Genomic DNA, 13344 nt, shown 5'->3' on the forward strand with positions numbered 1-13344 from the left:
CCTGTGGAACTAGCCTGGAGGCAAGAGGAAGAGCATCCGCATGACACTGCACCCCCCCCTTTTCTCTCTGAGTCACTGGGCAGCAAGATGGAGAGCCCAAAACACACTGTCCAGTTCAAAACCCCTAAGGACTCAAACATCTGCTATTTATTGAACACCTCTGTGCTGCCTATTTTTTTATATGTAACAAGGGCAAGACTGATAAGAATGGGTCCAGCCTTCTGTGAATATACTAAGAACAGTTGTATATTTTAATAGGGTGGACTTTATGGTATGTGAATTATATCCTAATAAAGCTCTTTTTTTTGTTGTTAAGGAATACCAGGTCTTATATGGCATGATTCCATTTATATGAAATTCAAAAATGGGCAAAAATAGCCTATGGTGATAGCAGCCAGGACAGTAGTTATCTTTGGGGGTTGACTGCCAGGCACAGGAAGTCTCTGGAGTGCTGGACATGTTGTATATCTTGATCTGGTGGTTAGTATGTGATGTAACATGTAAAACTCCAATCAGCTACGTCTGCATTCGATGTGCATGCCTTAAAGCTCGCAAGTCGTACTTCAATGAAAAGTAACCCTCCCCGCTTCCCAAATGCTAGGTGTTAAGTGGAAAAGAAACCAGTCTACAGTAGTTCAGAGCACAGTTTTTAACTTAAGACCACTGGGTTCTAAATCTGGCTCTACCACTTACCAGCTGTGACAAATAAGTACTTGGAACAAATTACTTAACTTCTCTGTGCCTCAGTTTCTCCACCTGGAAAATGGGGGTCCTAGCAATAGGACCCTCCCTTGACTGCTGCACCACTTGAATGAGTGAATCTTTACACACCCTCAGAACAGGGGTTGGCACATAGTAAGTACTCAGTAAATGTTATTTTTATCGTTACTGACGTGGGCTGAGCACGGTGATATCGCTGGATACAGAAGAAACAACCCTGTCATCCATGGAGTGCACCATCAGACAAGAAAGCGATCATAATGCAGAGGGAGGAGCCCTTTCATAGCAAGAAGCCTGGAATGTATGAGCTTGCAGGAGGATCTCCCAAATTCAGCCAGTGGTTCAGGTTCAGGGAGTAGAAGGAAGAAGTGTATGCAAAGGCACTGAGGCGAGGAGTGGTTCAGTTGGTCAGTGCACCTAGCAGCAAGAGTGCACAGCAGATGAGGCTGGATGGCAGGGAGAGAGCAGTCAGAAAGCTCTCCCTCAGCCACACCATGGAGCTGCAATTTTCTCCTGAAGCCAAAGGGGAGACACTGAAGGATGTAGTGGGGAAGAGTCACGTGCAGATTTGCTTTTGAGAAAGATCACCTGGTCACCCCTGGTGAATTCCTTGAGTGGGAGCCAGGCTAGAAACAGGAAGGCTACTTGAGCTCTTCCTGTCTCTCAAGACAGATACTGCAATTTGCATACTTAATATCTGTTTCCTTCCATATTTACTGCTGGTCTCGTCCAACTGGACCACGAGAATCCTGAAAGCAGGAAGCCTGTCTTGTTCTTAGTCATCTCCTTGGTGTCTGGCAGAGCCGTGCTCTCTGAATATTGTTGAACGAATACTGAGTGCACACCCCACGTTTCTGTTCCCGGGTAACACAGGGGCGCCGTGAGGGGCTACTGCTGGATTTCAGACACTGGCCAGTGATGGAGCGAAGGCGAGGGATGGGGCGGCTGCAACATCAGGGCTTCAACAGGAGCGGATGTGGAGAGGCAGGGACATGGGGTTCCCCTGAGCTTCTGGCTCAAGCGACGGGGGAAGCAGTGGCCCCACTTACTCCTGGGGGAAATGAGGACTTCAGTGTGGAAACTGAGATGTCTGGTAGGGGTGTGTCCAAACGTTCCCAGAAAAACAGATCAGTGGATCAGAGGCGTGCTTTGAAGGGGACATAGACTGATTTCAAACTCTTTGACCCCTGGTAAAGCACGGGTGCCCACTCATCAGAACGAACACTGGCCATGGGACTGGAGCAGGGGCCCGGAGGCCCCTGCTGAGCCGGGGTGTTGCCCTATTCATGTGGGACCCCAAGTCTGGTGGTCCCTGGGGAGGGAAGAGAGGGCTTACGGTTGCAGCTCTTTACCAAGCAGCACAGAGATATTTCAACCTTTTAACTCTGGTAGGATGGCCCTGGAGCTCTATGTACCAGGTGCTGTGCTAAGCCCTACCCTCACCTCCCTCCTGTACCCTCGTTCCACCCCGTGAGGTGTCCGTGGTCGCCGGCATCATCACCAGTCTGGGTGATCCGTGTGCTGACAGCCTTACCTGGGGAATTTCGCTGCAGTCTCATCCTGGTGCTGGATCGTCTGCAGTCTAATCAATATCATCAGTAACTTGCGTCTATTCCCTGTTCAAGGGGCAGGCGCCCAGTTTCCTGAAGGTTCCCATCCCGCGTGGAGGCATTCCGAGAGACTGCCCCCGGGGCCTCTGCACGCCTGTTCTAACCATCCCAGCTGAAGCGAGGCAGAACTGACCAATCCCCGCTCTGTGCCCCATTATACCTGATTACAGCACCTGTAATTCCTTAGGACATCTACCAGTTTACGAGACCATCGCCCCTACTGCGCTATAGGCCCTCTGAGGACAAGGATCGGGTCACGTGCATCCTGAATTCACTTAGCAAAATGGCTGGCTGTGGGCTCAGTCATGTTCATTGAGTGAAGGAATGAGCAGACACAGGAACAAGACCGAATTGTGATTGTTATCTGGGGTAGGATCTACCTGTAACTGCCCCACCATCAGGAATATGTGAATTCATAATGCATTCTTTTTATTTCCACCATCTGAATTTAAATTTGGTTATTTTTCTGACCCTTAGAGGTTTTCTACTATAGTATTAAATGACAATCTATTAGGGGCACCTGGGTGGCTCAGTCGTTGAGCGTAGTACTCTTGATTTTGGCTCACGTCAAGATTTCAGGGTGGTGGGATAGAGCCCTCTGCCCCCCCTCCCCGCTAGCATGCTCTCAAATAAATAAATAATAAAATCTTTTTAAAAAATAAGTGACAATCTATTAAACCACTCCATAGTCTGAGGTTAAAGACTGCAGAAACGGTGTCAAGAGGAAGATCAAGAAAATGCCTAATACAATCAACCAACCTGAAAAGAAACCAAAATTTCATTTTCCCAAGCATGGAAGTTTATGCTGTCCAGCACCCTCCACAAAGGAGGGCAAAACTTGTCACTGAACTAGTTTTCTCTCTCAACTCGTCCACTTGAAAATAAAATTACAAATTATTTCTAACACCAATAGAGGGTCCATCCTGACTTGCAAACTGCTTTGGAAAAACATCCGCTAGGAGTTGTGACGCCTTAGGGGGGATGCTGCCTCAGGGACCCAGAATGACTGACCAAAAAGTTCAGGGATGAGGGGCCCTCCAGCCAGAAAGGAGGGCAGGAGACCACATTCGCACGCAGGCCCTCCTCTCCCTCTCCCTCTCCACCCTGGGTGGGAGAGAAGAGTTCCTGCAGCCTCAGGCTCTGGAACAGGGCTCCGGGGGCCCTGCACTCGTGCTGGTGGAAGGTGGAGTTTGCTGTCACAGTTCAGAGCAGGACTGGGTTCAAATCTCAGCCCTGCCACTTCCTAGCTAATAATGATCTTACATGACGCTTGCCAGCCTGCGGCCCCTTGGTAAAATGGGGAATGAAGCCGCCTAGCTCTGGGGAATATTAGGAGGAAGATACAGGGGCCTATTAAGTGCTTAGCACAAGGCCTGGCACACAGGGACTCAATAAACAGCATCAGATACCAGTTTCCCCAAGGAAACTGGAGGCTGCAGCTCACTAAGATGGTCTAAGACCACAGTTCTCAAACCGGGCTGCACTTTCCAATCAGCAGGGAGCCTTTGAAATGCTAACGCAAGCCCTCTATACACCCACTGAATCGGAATCCCTGGGGGCAGGCCCAGGGATTGTTTGAAGTACCCAGAAGATTCTGCTGTAGCTAAGAGTGGGGAGTCCTGCGAAGACCTATAACCAAACCTGTAACAGTCAATCAAAGATATGTCCCCAGGCCTAAGAATGAGGCCACCTTGCTTTTAGAATTGAAACAAAGTCTTAAAATTGAAAACTTCCCAATCTTTCTAATCTAATTAACAAAATACATCGCAATTGCTAAATTCTCAGAAAGCCACCACTCTAGAAAAGTCGTAACAAAGCTCAAGTGTTTATTAAGAATTAAAAATACTGTAAATAAGCCATACAGTTCATTTCACAGTAAACTAAACAAACCTTTTTTTTCTCTTTTCTTTTTTTTCTTTTTTTCTTCTTTTTTGAAGGGCAAGACAGCCATTAAAGAACAGTACAGCTCGAAGGAAAACAGCAAAAAACTACAGAAAATGCACACATTCCTCCTGACAGATGGGGGTCTGCTTGGACAGCAAACCTCTTCATGGACATAATGGGAAAATAAAAACACGTGGCCTCCGTTCTCCGGGGAGAGACAGCCCATGCCTTTGTGGACCACTCTCATCACACATTTCCTGAAAGAATCCAGGGAGTCCCCTTCCCAGGATTCTAAACCTATGTATTATTTGGGGACCCGACCAAGAGGTGACGCAGGCCGGCCACAGTGGACTCTGTGAGGGGTTGTGCCTTTGCATTCAGAACCATCTGGATTCTTTGCATAGTTACCTTTGAGATCACTAGATGATTCAGGAACGGAAAAGACACCCCACACCACGGGAGGTGACCAGCAAGTCAAGCAGCTGGTTCTTATCAACTAAAAACCGAGGGGCTTGTCTCCCTCCCACATCAGAGCTGACTCTTGTGAGTTTTAACCAATTTAAAGTGGAAGACAAGAAGTGAGTGGCAGCTCATGAAAACTTCTGCCAGAAGCATTAAAAAAAAAAAAAATTAAAAAAAAAAATAAAGGTAAAATTAATTTTCCTTAAAGAGAATTAGAAAGAAAAGTGCCTCCTCCCCCCACTTTTTTTAATGTGAAATCTGTCAGCCAGGCAAGGTTTTTTGAGGTTACACTTAATCTGCCTCTACTAATCCTCAGTTGAAGCCATTCTTCTCTGACACTAGAGACATCCCTTCTAAAAGGCACCTCTGATTGGCAGGGGCCGGGCCTTGAGGAAAACCAAAAGCAGAAGCAGAAAACTTGAGAAACCAATGGTGTGTGGTAATACTCGTAAATAAATTAACTGGGCACAAAAACATAAAATGCCTTGGTGTTCAGGGGGGGTGTCCACTGCTTTTTAAGAGGGGACAAAGAACATGGGGGGTAGGGCGCGGTGGAAGAAAAACAACACATTTTTTGGTCATGAGAAACGACTTAACTCTGCACCCTGCACACGCAATTCATTCAGACTTTTTCGTGAATCTTTTCCACTTTCAAAAACAACCTATCCAGGTCATTTCTCAGGTCATCTAACAAGCCCTTAGCTGATTCCAAGTTGTTCTCGTTGGTTTCTATTTTCACCGAGTAGGCGACCAAACTGTCCACGGCAGTCCTGAGCATCCTCAAGTCCGACTCCACTTGGCTGACTGAGGCTTTGAGGTTGTCTAGAGAAGAGAGTCTGTCCAGGAAGTCCTGAGGCAAGGGGGCCGCCCGGGCCGGGTCCTGGCCCAGCAGCGTGTGGACTTGCTCTTGCACCTTCTGGAGAGCCTCCACGGTGCTGGGGAGCTCGCCCACGCTTCTCTTCAGCTCCTCCACGTCGCTGTAGAGCGAGAGCTGGGCCTCCCCCAGGCTCCCCACCGTGCCGGCCAGGCCGCCCGCGTCGGCCCCCGAAGGGCCCAGGCCCACCACGTGCTCCTGCAGGGCGGCCAGGCGCCGCTCGTGCTCCTCGCTCTTGGCCAGCAGGGCCTCCAGGTCCTCACTGTGCCGGGTGGAGGCCGTCTGCACGGCGTCCATGCCGTCTTCCACAGTTTGGAGCCTGGAGTCCAGTCCCTGACTCTTCTCCTGGAGCGCCGCCAAGGAGTCAGAGTGTTTGTAAACCCCATCTTCTTCCGGCCTAAGGGCCTCGGCTTCCAGGTGGCGCAGCTCCTCCCTGAGTCTCCTGATCTCCTCAGGAAGGCGGGAGGTGACCTCCTCGGACTGCAGGAGCTTCTCTGTGAGGGCCTGCAAGGTGAGGTGCTCCGAATTGGCCGCCTCCTTGAACTTCAGCTGCTCCTGCTTGAGGCTCACCAGCTCCTTGACCTCGGTGTAGACGTCAGACTCCAAGGTCTGGAGGGTGCTTCTCAGGGCCTCGATGTCCTTTTCTCTGGACTTCACAGAGAACTGTGTTTCCTTCACAGCTTCCGTCAAGGCTTTCAAATCCTGCTTGTAGCCCTCGGAGTCTTCCAGGGAGGCAACCTTCGCCTTCACATCGCTGATTTCCTTCTGGCTCCTCTTCTGGACTTCGGTGAAGATAGCAATGTTGTCATTGATGGACTTCGTGAGTTCCGTCAGCCTTTCCTCCACTGTGTTCTCAAGAGACGTGAAGTCCCGCTCCCGGGCATCCTTCACCACGTGGATGCCATCAGAGAGGTCTTTGAGAATCTCGTTCTGGAGCTTCTGCAGAACTTCACTGATCCGGTTGATCTCACTCTCCCCTTGCTTCACAGCTTTCTCCGTGAGGTCTTGTTTATGCTGGGAGCTTCTCAAGATGGACTCAAAGGTCCCAAATGTGGCTTGAAGAGACTGCACCTGTAACCAAAATCCACATGTTAACTGCTGAGAAGAGCTGCTGAGTTTTATGCAATACAGCTATATTTCTTTTTGTCTGCCCGGTTTCCAGGTCCCTCTTCTGGAACAGGAAAATGATTGTCCTTGGAGAACCTTCCCTCCACACACAGTCCATGTGGTTTGGGGGGCCAACTGAAAGGCCCTTTCCAAGTGCTCCTGGGGTCCTCCCTCCTGAAGCCACAGTGATTAGCCCAGGGATGGGCCTAAGGCCTAAGGCCGGTCAGTCAATTCCAAGACTTCTGTTAAAACTACTGGTAAAGAAAACCTTTTTCTACTCGGATTGCTAGCTATAGGATGATGGAAGCCTGGAGAGGCTTAGATTGGCCCACGAAGAACGCCAGGCTACGAATCAAGCCAGCACAGTGGGAAGCAGAACTGAGAGATGGCAAGATCGAGTTCTGAAGACACAATGTGCATCTCTGGGTACAGCTATACCTGAAGGCATCTCCTGAATTTTTAGTTTAAGCCAGTAAGTTCTCTTGGTCTCTCCCTCCCCCCTCCCTCTTTAAGCCAGTTAGGCTGAATTTCTAGCTCTTGCAACTGAAAAGTCTTACAACTTTTCACAGGGAGAAAAGCTGAGGCACATGGGAGACACTGGGCTGGGAGGCAAGAGACAAAGGTTTAGGTGTCTAGCTTGCCACTTCTAGTTGGGTGGCCCTTACCAAGTCACTGTCCTCACCCGAAAATAGGACCGTGGGCCAGATGTTCCCTTAGCATTCTCTGGCTTTGTGAGCACATTATGATCCTGTTTGCCACGACACACTCATTCTAAATAAATTCTCCCCTAACCAAGGTCTGACCTGGAACCTCTCCGGGGAGCTGGTTTGATGTGTCGAGCCTGACGGGCTGGTGACTATTGGCTCACAGAGCCACCCAAAATGCTTTCTTGCAAAAAAGAATCTGAATCTCTCAAGTCTCCAGCTCTAACCACCAATTCACAATAAGAGAAAAACATCCTATGAGGGTGCAATCAGCCAAACCCACGATGTGGAAAATTCTACACAACAAAGAATGAGGATCTTCAAGAATTAAATGGCATCTTTAAAGGGGGAAAGCCAGGAAACTATTACACATTAAAAGAAATTTAAGAGATTTATCAACCAAACGTAATGTGTGGATTTATATGGATCCTGATTCAAACAAAGCAACTATAAAAGAGATATTTTTTAAGGGGGTCAGGGAAATCTGATTTTGAACTAGGTATCAGATGAGAAGCAAGCATTACCGTTAACTTTGTTAAGTATAATATACTGTGTTTTGCCAAAGGAAAGGGAAGAGAAGAAGCTCCTATTTGTTAGAAATAAATCTTGAAATACTTGGGGTGAACTAATGCTATCAGTCAAAATCAGATCCTGGCTCGATATCCACTGGGTCTGCCAGAGCCTCGTGGGCCCTCCAGAGGGCCTGCCCCCGCCTGTGCCCGCTGAATCTCCCGACTCAGGGCAGGCCATCCTCCCCGCCCAGGCTGCAGCCATTCCGCAGACCTGGGCTATTTCCCAACACCCAGAGTATCTGAGAGTGAGAGAGATCAGGTGGGCACCCGACCAAGGGTGGAATAGAAGGCTTCAGAGACCCAGCTCTCCCTCCGGCCCAAAAAGAGCAAAACAAAATGGGAGGGAAGAGGTGGTGATGGAATGAAACAAGAATAGCAAAAAAAGAAAGAAAAAAAAAAAGCACTATTGAAACGGGGGTTCACTGTATTGATCTCTTCTGTTTACGCCTGAATACTTCCATGGCAACAAGGTAAAAAATAAAATAGCATGGGCTCTGGAACCAGACTGCCTATGTTCAAATCTTGGCTTGGTCACTTCCTAGCTGTGTGATCTTGGGCAAGTTACTCAGCACATCTGTGCCTTGGTTGCCTCAGCTGCAGGATGGGAACAAAATAGTACCTGACTGGCAGGCTCATCTTGCGAGGATTAAGCGAGTGAATATATCTAAAGCTTCAACTGTGCCAGACACATAGTGAATGATCAACAAACGGCAGCCATGGTCTTCATTATTGTTTAATCTTTCCTCTGGGAGTAGCTCAGCAGTCAGGAGATTCCGAGACCATCCTTAGCCCTCATGCCTCAGGGGAAAAGCTACAGAAACGAGAACAGGATGCCTGGACTCTGGTTCCAGCCCCACCTAAAACCAGATCTGTGAGCACAAATAAGTCACTCACTTTCCAGGTCCCAACTCCTCGTCTATTAACAAATAGTTTCTAAAGTCCGTTTCAGTTTCCAACAGTCTGTGAGTTTTAGATAGATTAGAATTAGGTTTTCAGGGACTCCAGAAGACTAGACAATTTCCCTGTTCGACTCAATATAACCTGAGTCATAAAGGGTACTCTGAGAAGGTACCAGGGAGAAGTCACCTCCAAACGAAGTTGTTCAATCACAGCACCCGCCTGTTGCACACCGCACTCAGAACAGCGGCGCGGGCGGGTGAGCACGGGACCTGCAACGTGGCTGGTGCTCATTCAGTATTTTCTGAATGGAGCAGGAACAGTTAACTAATAGTACAAAGCCTGGTGAAGACTGAGCTGGTCCACTTCCCCTCTGATCCCTGTCACCCCTAACATGGGCTGGCTCTTGGCAAATGGCTAGGAAGGGGAGTAGATCAGAAATTATGGATGAAACACCAACCCCCAACACTATGACAAGAATACGGAAATCGCCCCCCTACGGATGGTGCTGTGAGCCGTACATCTTTACATGCAAAGACCTCATTATAATCAATATGCAGTGGATGCATCTGTTTCCCCAACATGTGGGGTGGCCACCAAATGGTGGGCAGGAAAATAATGGCTAGGACAGGGTCCCTGCACTCAAGGAGCTCACAGCACGCGGGGAGACGGTCGTGGCTGCCGTTCATCGGGGCATTTCCTGTACACCAACAGATACGCAAACTACTTCGTAATAACCTCATGAGTGTGTGGCTCCCGCTGATCTCCAGTTTACAAATCAGGAGACTGGGAAGTGGTCAGGCTGGGCAGCAAAATCCCAGAACGTGTGATGTCCCAACCTGAGCTCTTAACCCCTAGTGATAAGCTTGAGCAGAAGCCTGTTCAAAGCGCACTGAGCGCCTGCAGGAGACGCTACCTACCTCAGGAGCCCTGACTCCTCCAGAGTCAGGATGAGAAAACAAAGAAACACAACCAGAGAACTCACTCTTCCACAAACAGCTGTTCATCTCATTCGCCTGTCCCTCCTGAGCCTAACCATCACTTTATGCCACCCTGGATCCCCCAGGGCAACACGGGCCCTGCCCGGCCTCCAACTGAACTACCAACGTTTTCAGAAGCCCGCACCCACTGTGCCCGCTGAACCTTCCACGTAAGGACAGGCCAGCTTCTCTGCCCAGGCTGCGGTCATTCAGCAGACCTGGACCATCTCCCCACACCGAAAGCGTCTGCAGAATGAGACCAGGCGAGCGCCCCGTGAAGTCGAGTGCTTTAAGTCACACTGCTTTTGAGTCCGATCCCGGTTCCCCCACTTAGGGTCCGTGTGTGACCCTGAATGAGTAACACAGCAGGCCCTGCTGGCCCACCTGTGAAACAGTGCTAATAAATGGATCCTGCCTCAGAGGGTGGCTGGGAAGCACTTAATAGGATGCCTAGCCCATAATGAACACTAATTATGAATAATAATATTATAAGTATATGTTCCTGCTAAGAACCACACCCCACCCTGCACCAAGCATCACAGTTAAAAAGGGGCTCAAGCTCAGGCAGTCTGAGGAGCCAGCACGACTCATTCTTCAAAGCAAAATCTCTTATTTCCTGGCCACCTCCGAGGTGCAGACAGAAGTAGTCACACACAGTGACAAATCTCAGTACTGTTCTGGGCACGTTCTGAGTTCCGTATCACCGGACTAAGCATTAATTGAGCACCTACTACGTACCAAGTGGGGCACGAGCAAGACAACAAAATGAACAGACACACGGTTAAGAGTGTTCCAGGAGCTAACTGCAGTATGAATCCTAGTCCTGCCCCTTACTAGCTGTGTAACCTTGCATTTACTCTGCCTTCTTGTGTCTCACTCTTCATCTGTGAAAGGCGGGGAGTCTACTCGTGCTCACCTCTCGGGGCTGCTGTGAGAGTCAAAAGAGATGAGTGCACAATAAATACGAGGCATTACATACAGCTTGATTACACTGCTCAATTAAAAAGAAAGGTCACTGTTTCAACAGTGTACAGCCAGGTGGATGCTTAAAAATCTGGACAGAGCCCTCCCTTCTCTGTGTAGATGGGAAAACTCGGCGCCAAAGCGGAAAGTAATCTACACACAGCTTTGATAGAAAAGAGGTAGGAGCCAGGGAGGAGGGAATAAGAGAGAGGCAGGGGAGAAGCAGAGAGAGTAAAGCCCAGTTTCTTCACCCTCGATTCAAGACCTTCGCCATCTGGGCCTCAAGTTCAATTTCCCATCTCACTACTTCCTATATGTTACTCTGCAACAGGCTGGACAGCCACCTGCTGTCCCTTCAACATACTCAAGACAGCCCCCTGCCTCTGTGTCTCCACTCCTCCTCTCAACAGTTACCAGCAGCGAGGTCTACACTGGCACTGCCCTGGCCCCTGGGATAAAGGCCTAGGCAAACTCCACACCCTCTCTCTTCTGAACTCACACAGCAGTGACCCTTCCCTGAAACCTACTTACGTGCTGCTTTGCAAACAGGATTTGTGCCTTTTTGCACCTTCCTACCCCCTCCACAGGGCCAAGAGGCCTCCATATCACTATCAGACTTCAATAAATATTGTGATTGATTGGTAACCGGGTGGACGAGAGAGAGGAAACGAGAGGCTAGTGATTATGCTCCAGCGGTATGTCCTACTTCTTAAGAATGAGTTGACATTCAGGATAGGCAAAGCAGCACTGCCTACTTAATTGCCTCCGAAAAGTCACCTCCCTTGGCCTGCAGCATGGAGCAGGCTGACTCATCCCAGTTGCTCTGCCAGTCTTAAGAGGAAATTCCTAGTCCTGCATACTCCACAGAAGTCGATAGAAACTTGGCAGGGCAGGCAGCATGCTGGGAAAAGGAGGCAGCCGTTCCGGGCTCAGAAGTGGTGGCGGGATTTTTTGTTTCGATCATACAACCAACTTTCATTGAGCAATGACATTAGTGGAGGACGGCGGAGGAGGAATGAGAGAAGGGATCAGACGGAGGGAGATGCACCTGGTGTGGAAAAATACAGACAGGGTGGAACCTAAGAGGCTCTGTGGTGAAAGTTGGGTCCATCCATACCTGAGAGAGGCCACAGTGGACCCCAAACTGGGCAGTGGCCTAGACATTCTCATGCATTTTGCCACTCACCAGCTGGGGTCTTTATCAATTCACTTGATCTCTCTAAACCTCAATCTTCTTGTCTGGAAAATGGAGTCAAAACTGCTACTCCTCCCTCCCCACCAGGGTGGCTATGATGATTAGATAATGAGCAAGCCCTCTTAACATCATGTAAACGCGTCTTGTGGTATTACTCACCAGTACCCTCTAGTATTTGGGGGCCTTTGCTTTCCTCTGAAGCTGGTTTATGCTACTTCAAAGGCCCACATGGGGACACTGGTCCACCAAAAGACAAGGGGTCTGAAGATAGGTAATATTTCATTTGAACTTCGCAAATGAGTATGATTACTTGCTTTTTCTTCCCCAGGATCGGGATTTATGAAAACCTGGCTCAGATGTCTTCCACAGGGAGCCCAGGTGCGGCCTTGCGCGAGGCTCCCAGGGATGCGCTGGCGTCCCTTCCTACCTCCTTTTCAGACAACTCTGCCCATTCAGCGGTTCCTAATCCGAAGAGAATGGGCTCCCCAGAGCCTGGCGGCTTCCTTACAGGTCACCGCTAATTCCCTGTGACAGGCCCTTGGCCCACCCTCGCCGGCTGGCCTGACCATCCTCGCGGCGGCCCATCCCTCGGGGCCGATTCCTCCGCGGCCATTAACAAAGAGGGTCTGGGGACCGCCCGGGGACTAGGGGCCCGGGGACGGGGCATCCCCAGCCCGGACCGCCCGAGTAAGGGGCCCGGCTCTGGTCCCGGCCCCCGGGGCCTGGGCAGAGCCAGCGACCCGGCTGTGGCGCGGGGCGCCGCGGGTCGGGGGGCCGGGGTACCCACCTTCTGCTCGACGCTCTGCAAGCCCTGGCCCAGCTCCTCCCTCTGCCGGGAGAAGTCCTGGTGGCCGCGCCGGACCTGCTGGACCTCCTCCAGGACGTGGTGGACACACCAGCCCGAGAAGGCGGCCGCCGCCACCAGGGCGAGGTAGAAGAGAAAGTTGAGCGCCCGGCCGAGCCTGCGCGAGCAGGACGCCGAGGACGAGGCGGCGGCGGCGGCGGCGGCGGCGGAGGAGGAGGAGGACTTGCCGCCGCGGTGGCCGCCCTTGCCGTGCGCCTGGTTCTGCGGATGCTGCGGCGGGTGCTGCTGCGGGTGCGGCGCGGGCGGCGGCGGCTGCTGCGGCGCCGGCGGCGGCTTCTTCGCCACGTCATCCGCGCCGCCCGACGGGTGGGCGCCCTTCTCCGAAGGGCTCGCGGCCCCGTGGCCGCCCTTGGAGCCCCTTTGTTTGGCCGAGGGCATGGCGGGCGCGGCGGCGGGTGAGGCCGCGGACTGCGAGGCGAGCGAGCGGGGCACGCGGCCCGGGAAACTTCCTCGGGCTCCCCCGGGGCTGGGCGAGCGGCACGCGGGCGCTGCTGGCGTCGGAGCGGCCGAG

At 51.0% G+C, this 13344-nt stretch overlaps 1 protein-coding gene across 1 annotated transcript; it reads right to left on the reverse strand.

The window, feature by feature from the left end:
- Window positions 1–4136: 4136 nt before the first annotated feature.
- CKAP4 (cytoskeleton associated protein 4) lies at window positions 4137–13323 on the reverse strand. Its single transcript, XM_032416797.1, has 2 exons — window positions 12756–13323; window positions 4137–6621 (listed from the first exon to the last, which is right to left on the reverse strand). Exons 1-2 carry the CDS (start codon window positions 13209–13211, stop codon window positions 5299–5301), a joined length of 1779 nt encoding a protein of 592 aa, XP_032272688.1. The 5' UTR covers window positions 13212–13323; the 3' UTR covers window positions 4137–5298.
- Between the last annotated feature and the right edge of the window lie 21 nt (window positions 13324–13344).

Source organism: Phoca vitulina, unplaced genomic scaffold, assembly GCF_004348235.1.
Source record: "Phoca vitulina isolate PV1807 unplaced genomic scaffold, GSC_HSeal_1.0 scaffold19, whole genome shotgun sequence".
Taxonomy (NCBI): domain Eukaryota; kingdom Metazoa; phylum Chordata; class Mammalia; order Carnivora; family Phocidae; genus Phoca; species Phoca vitulina.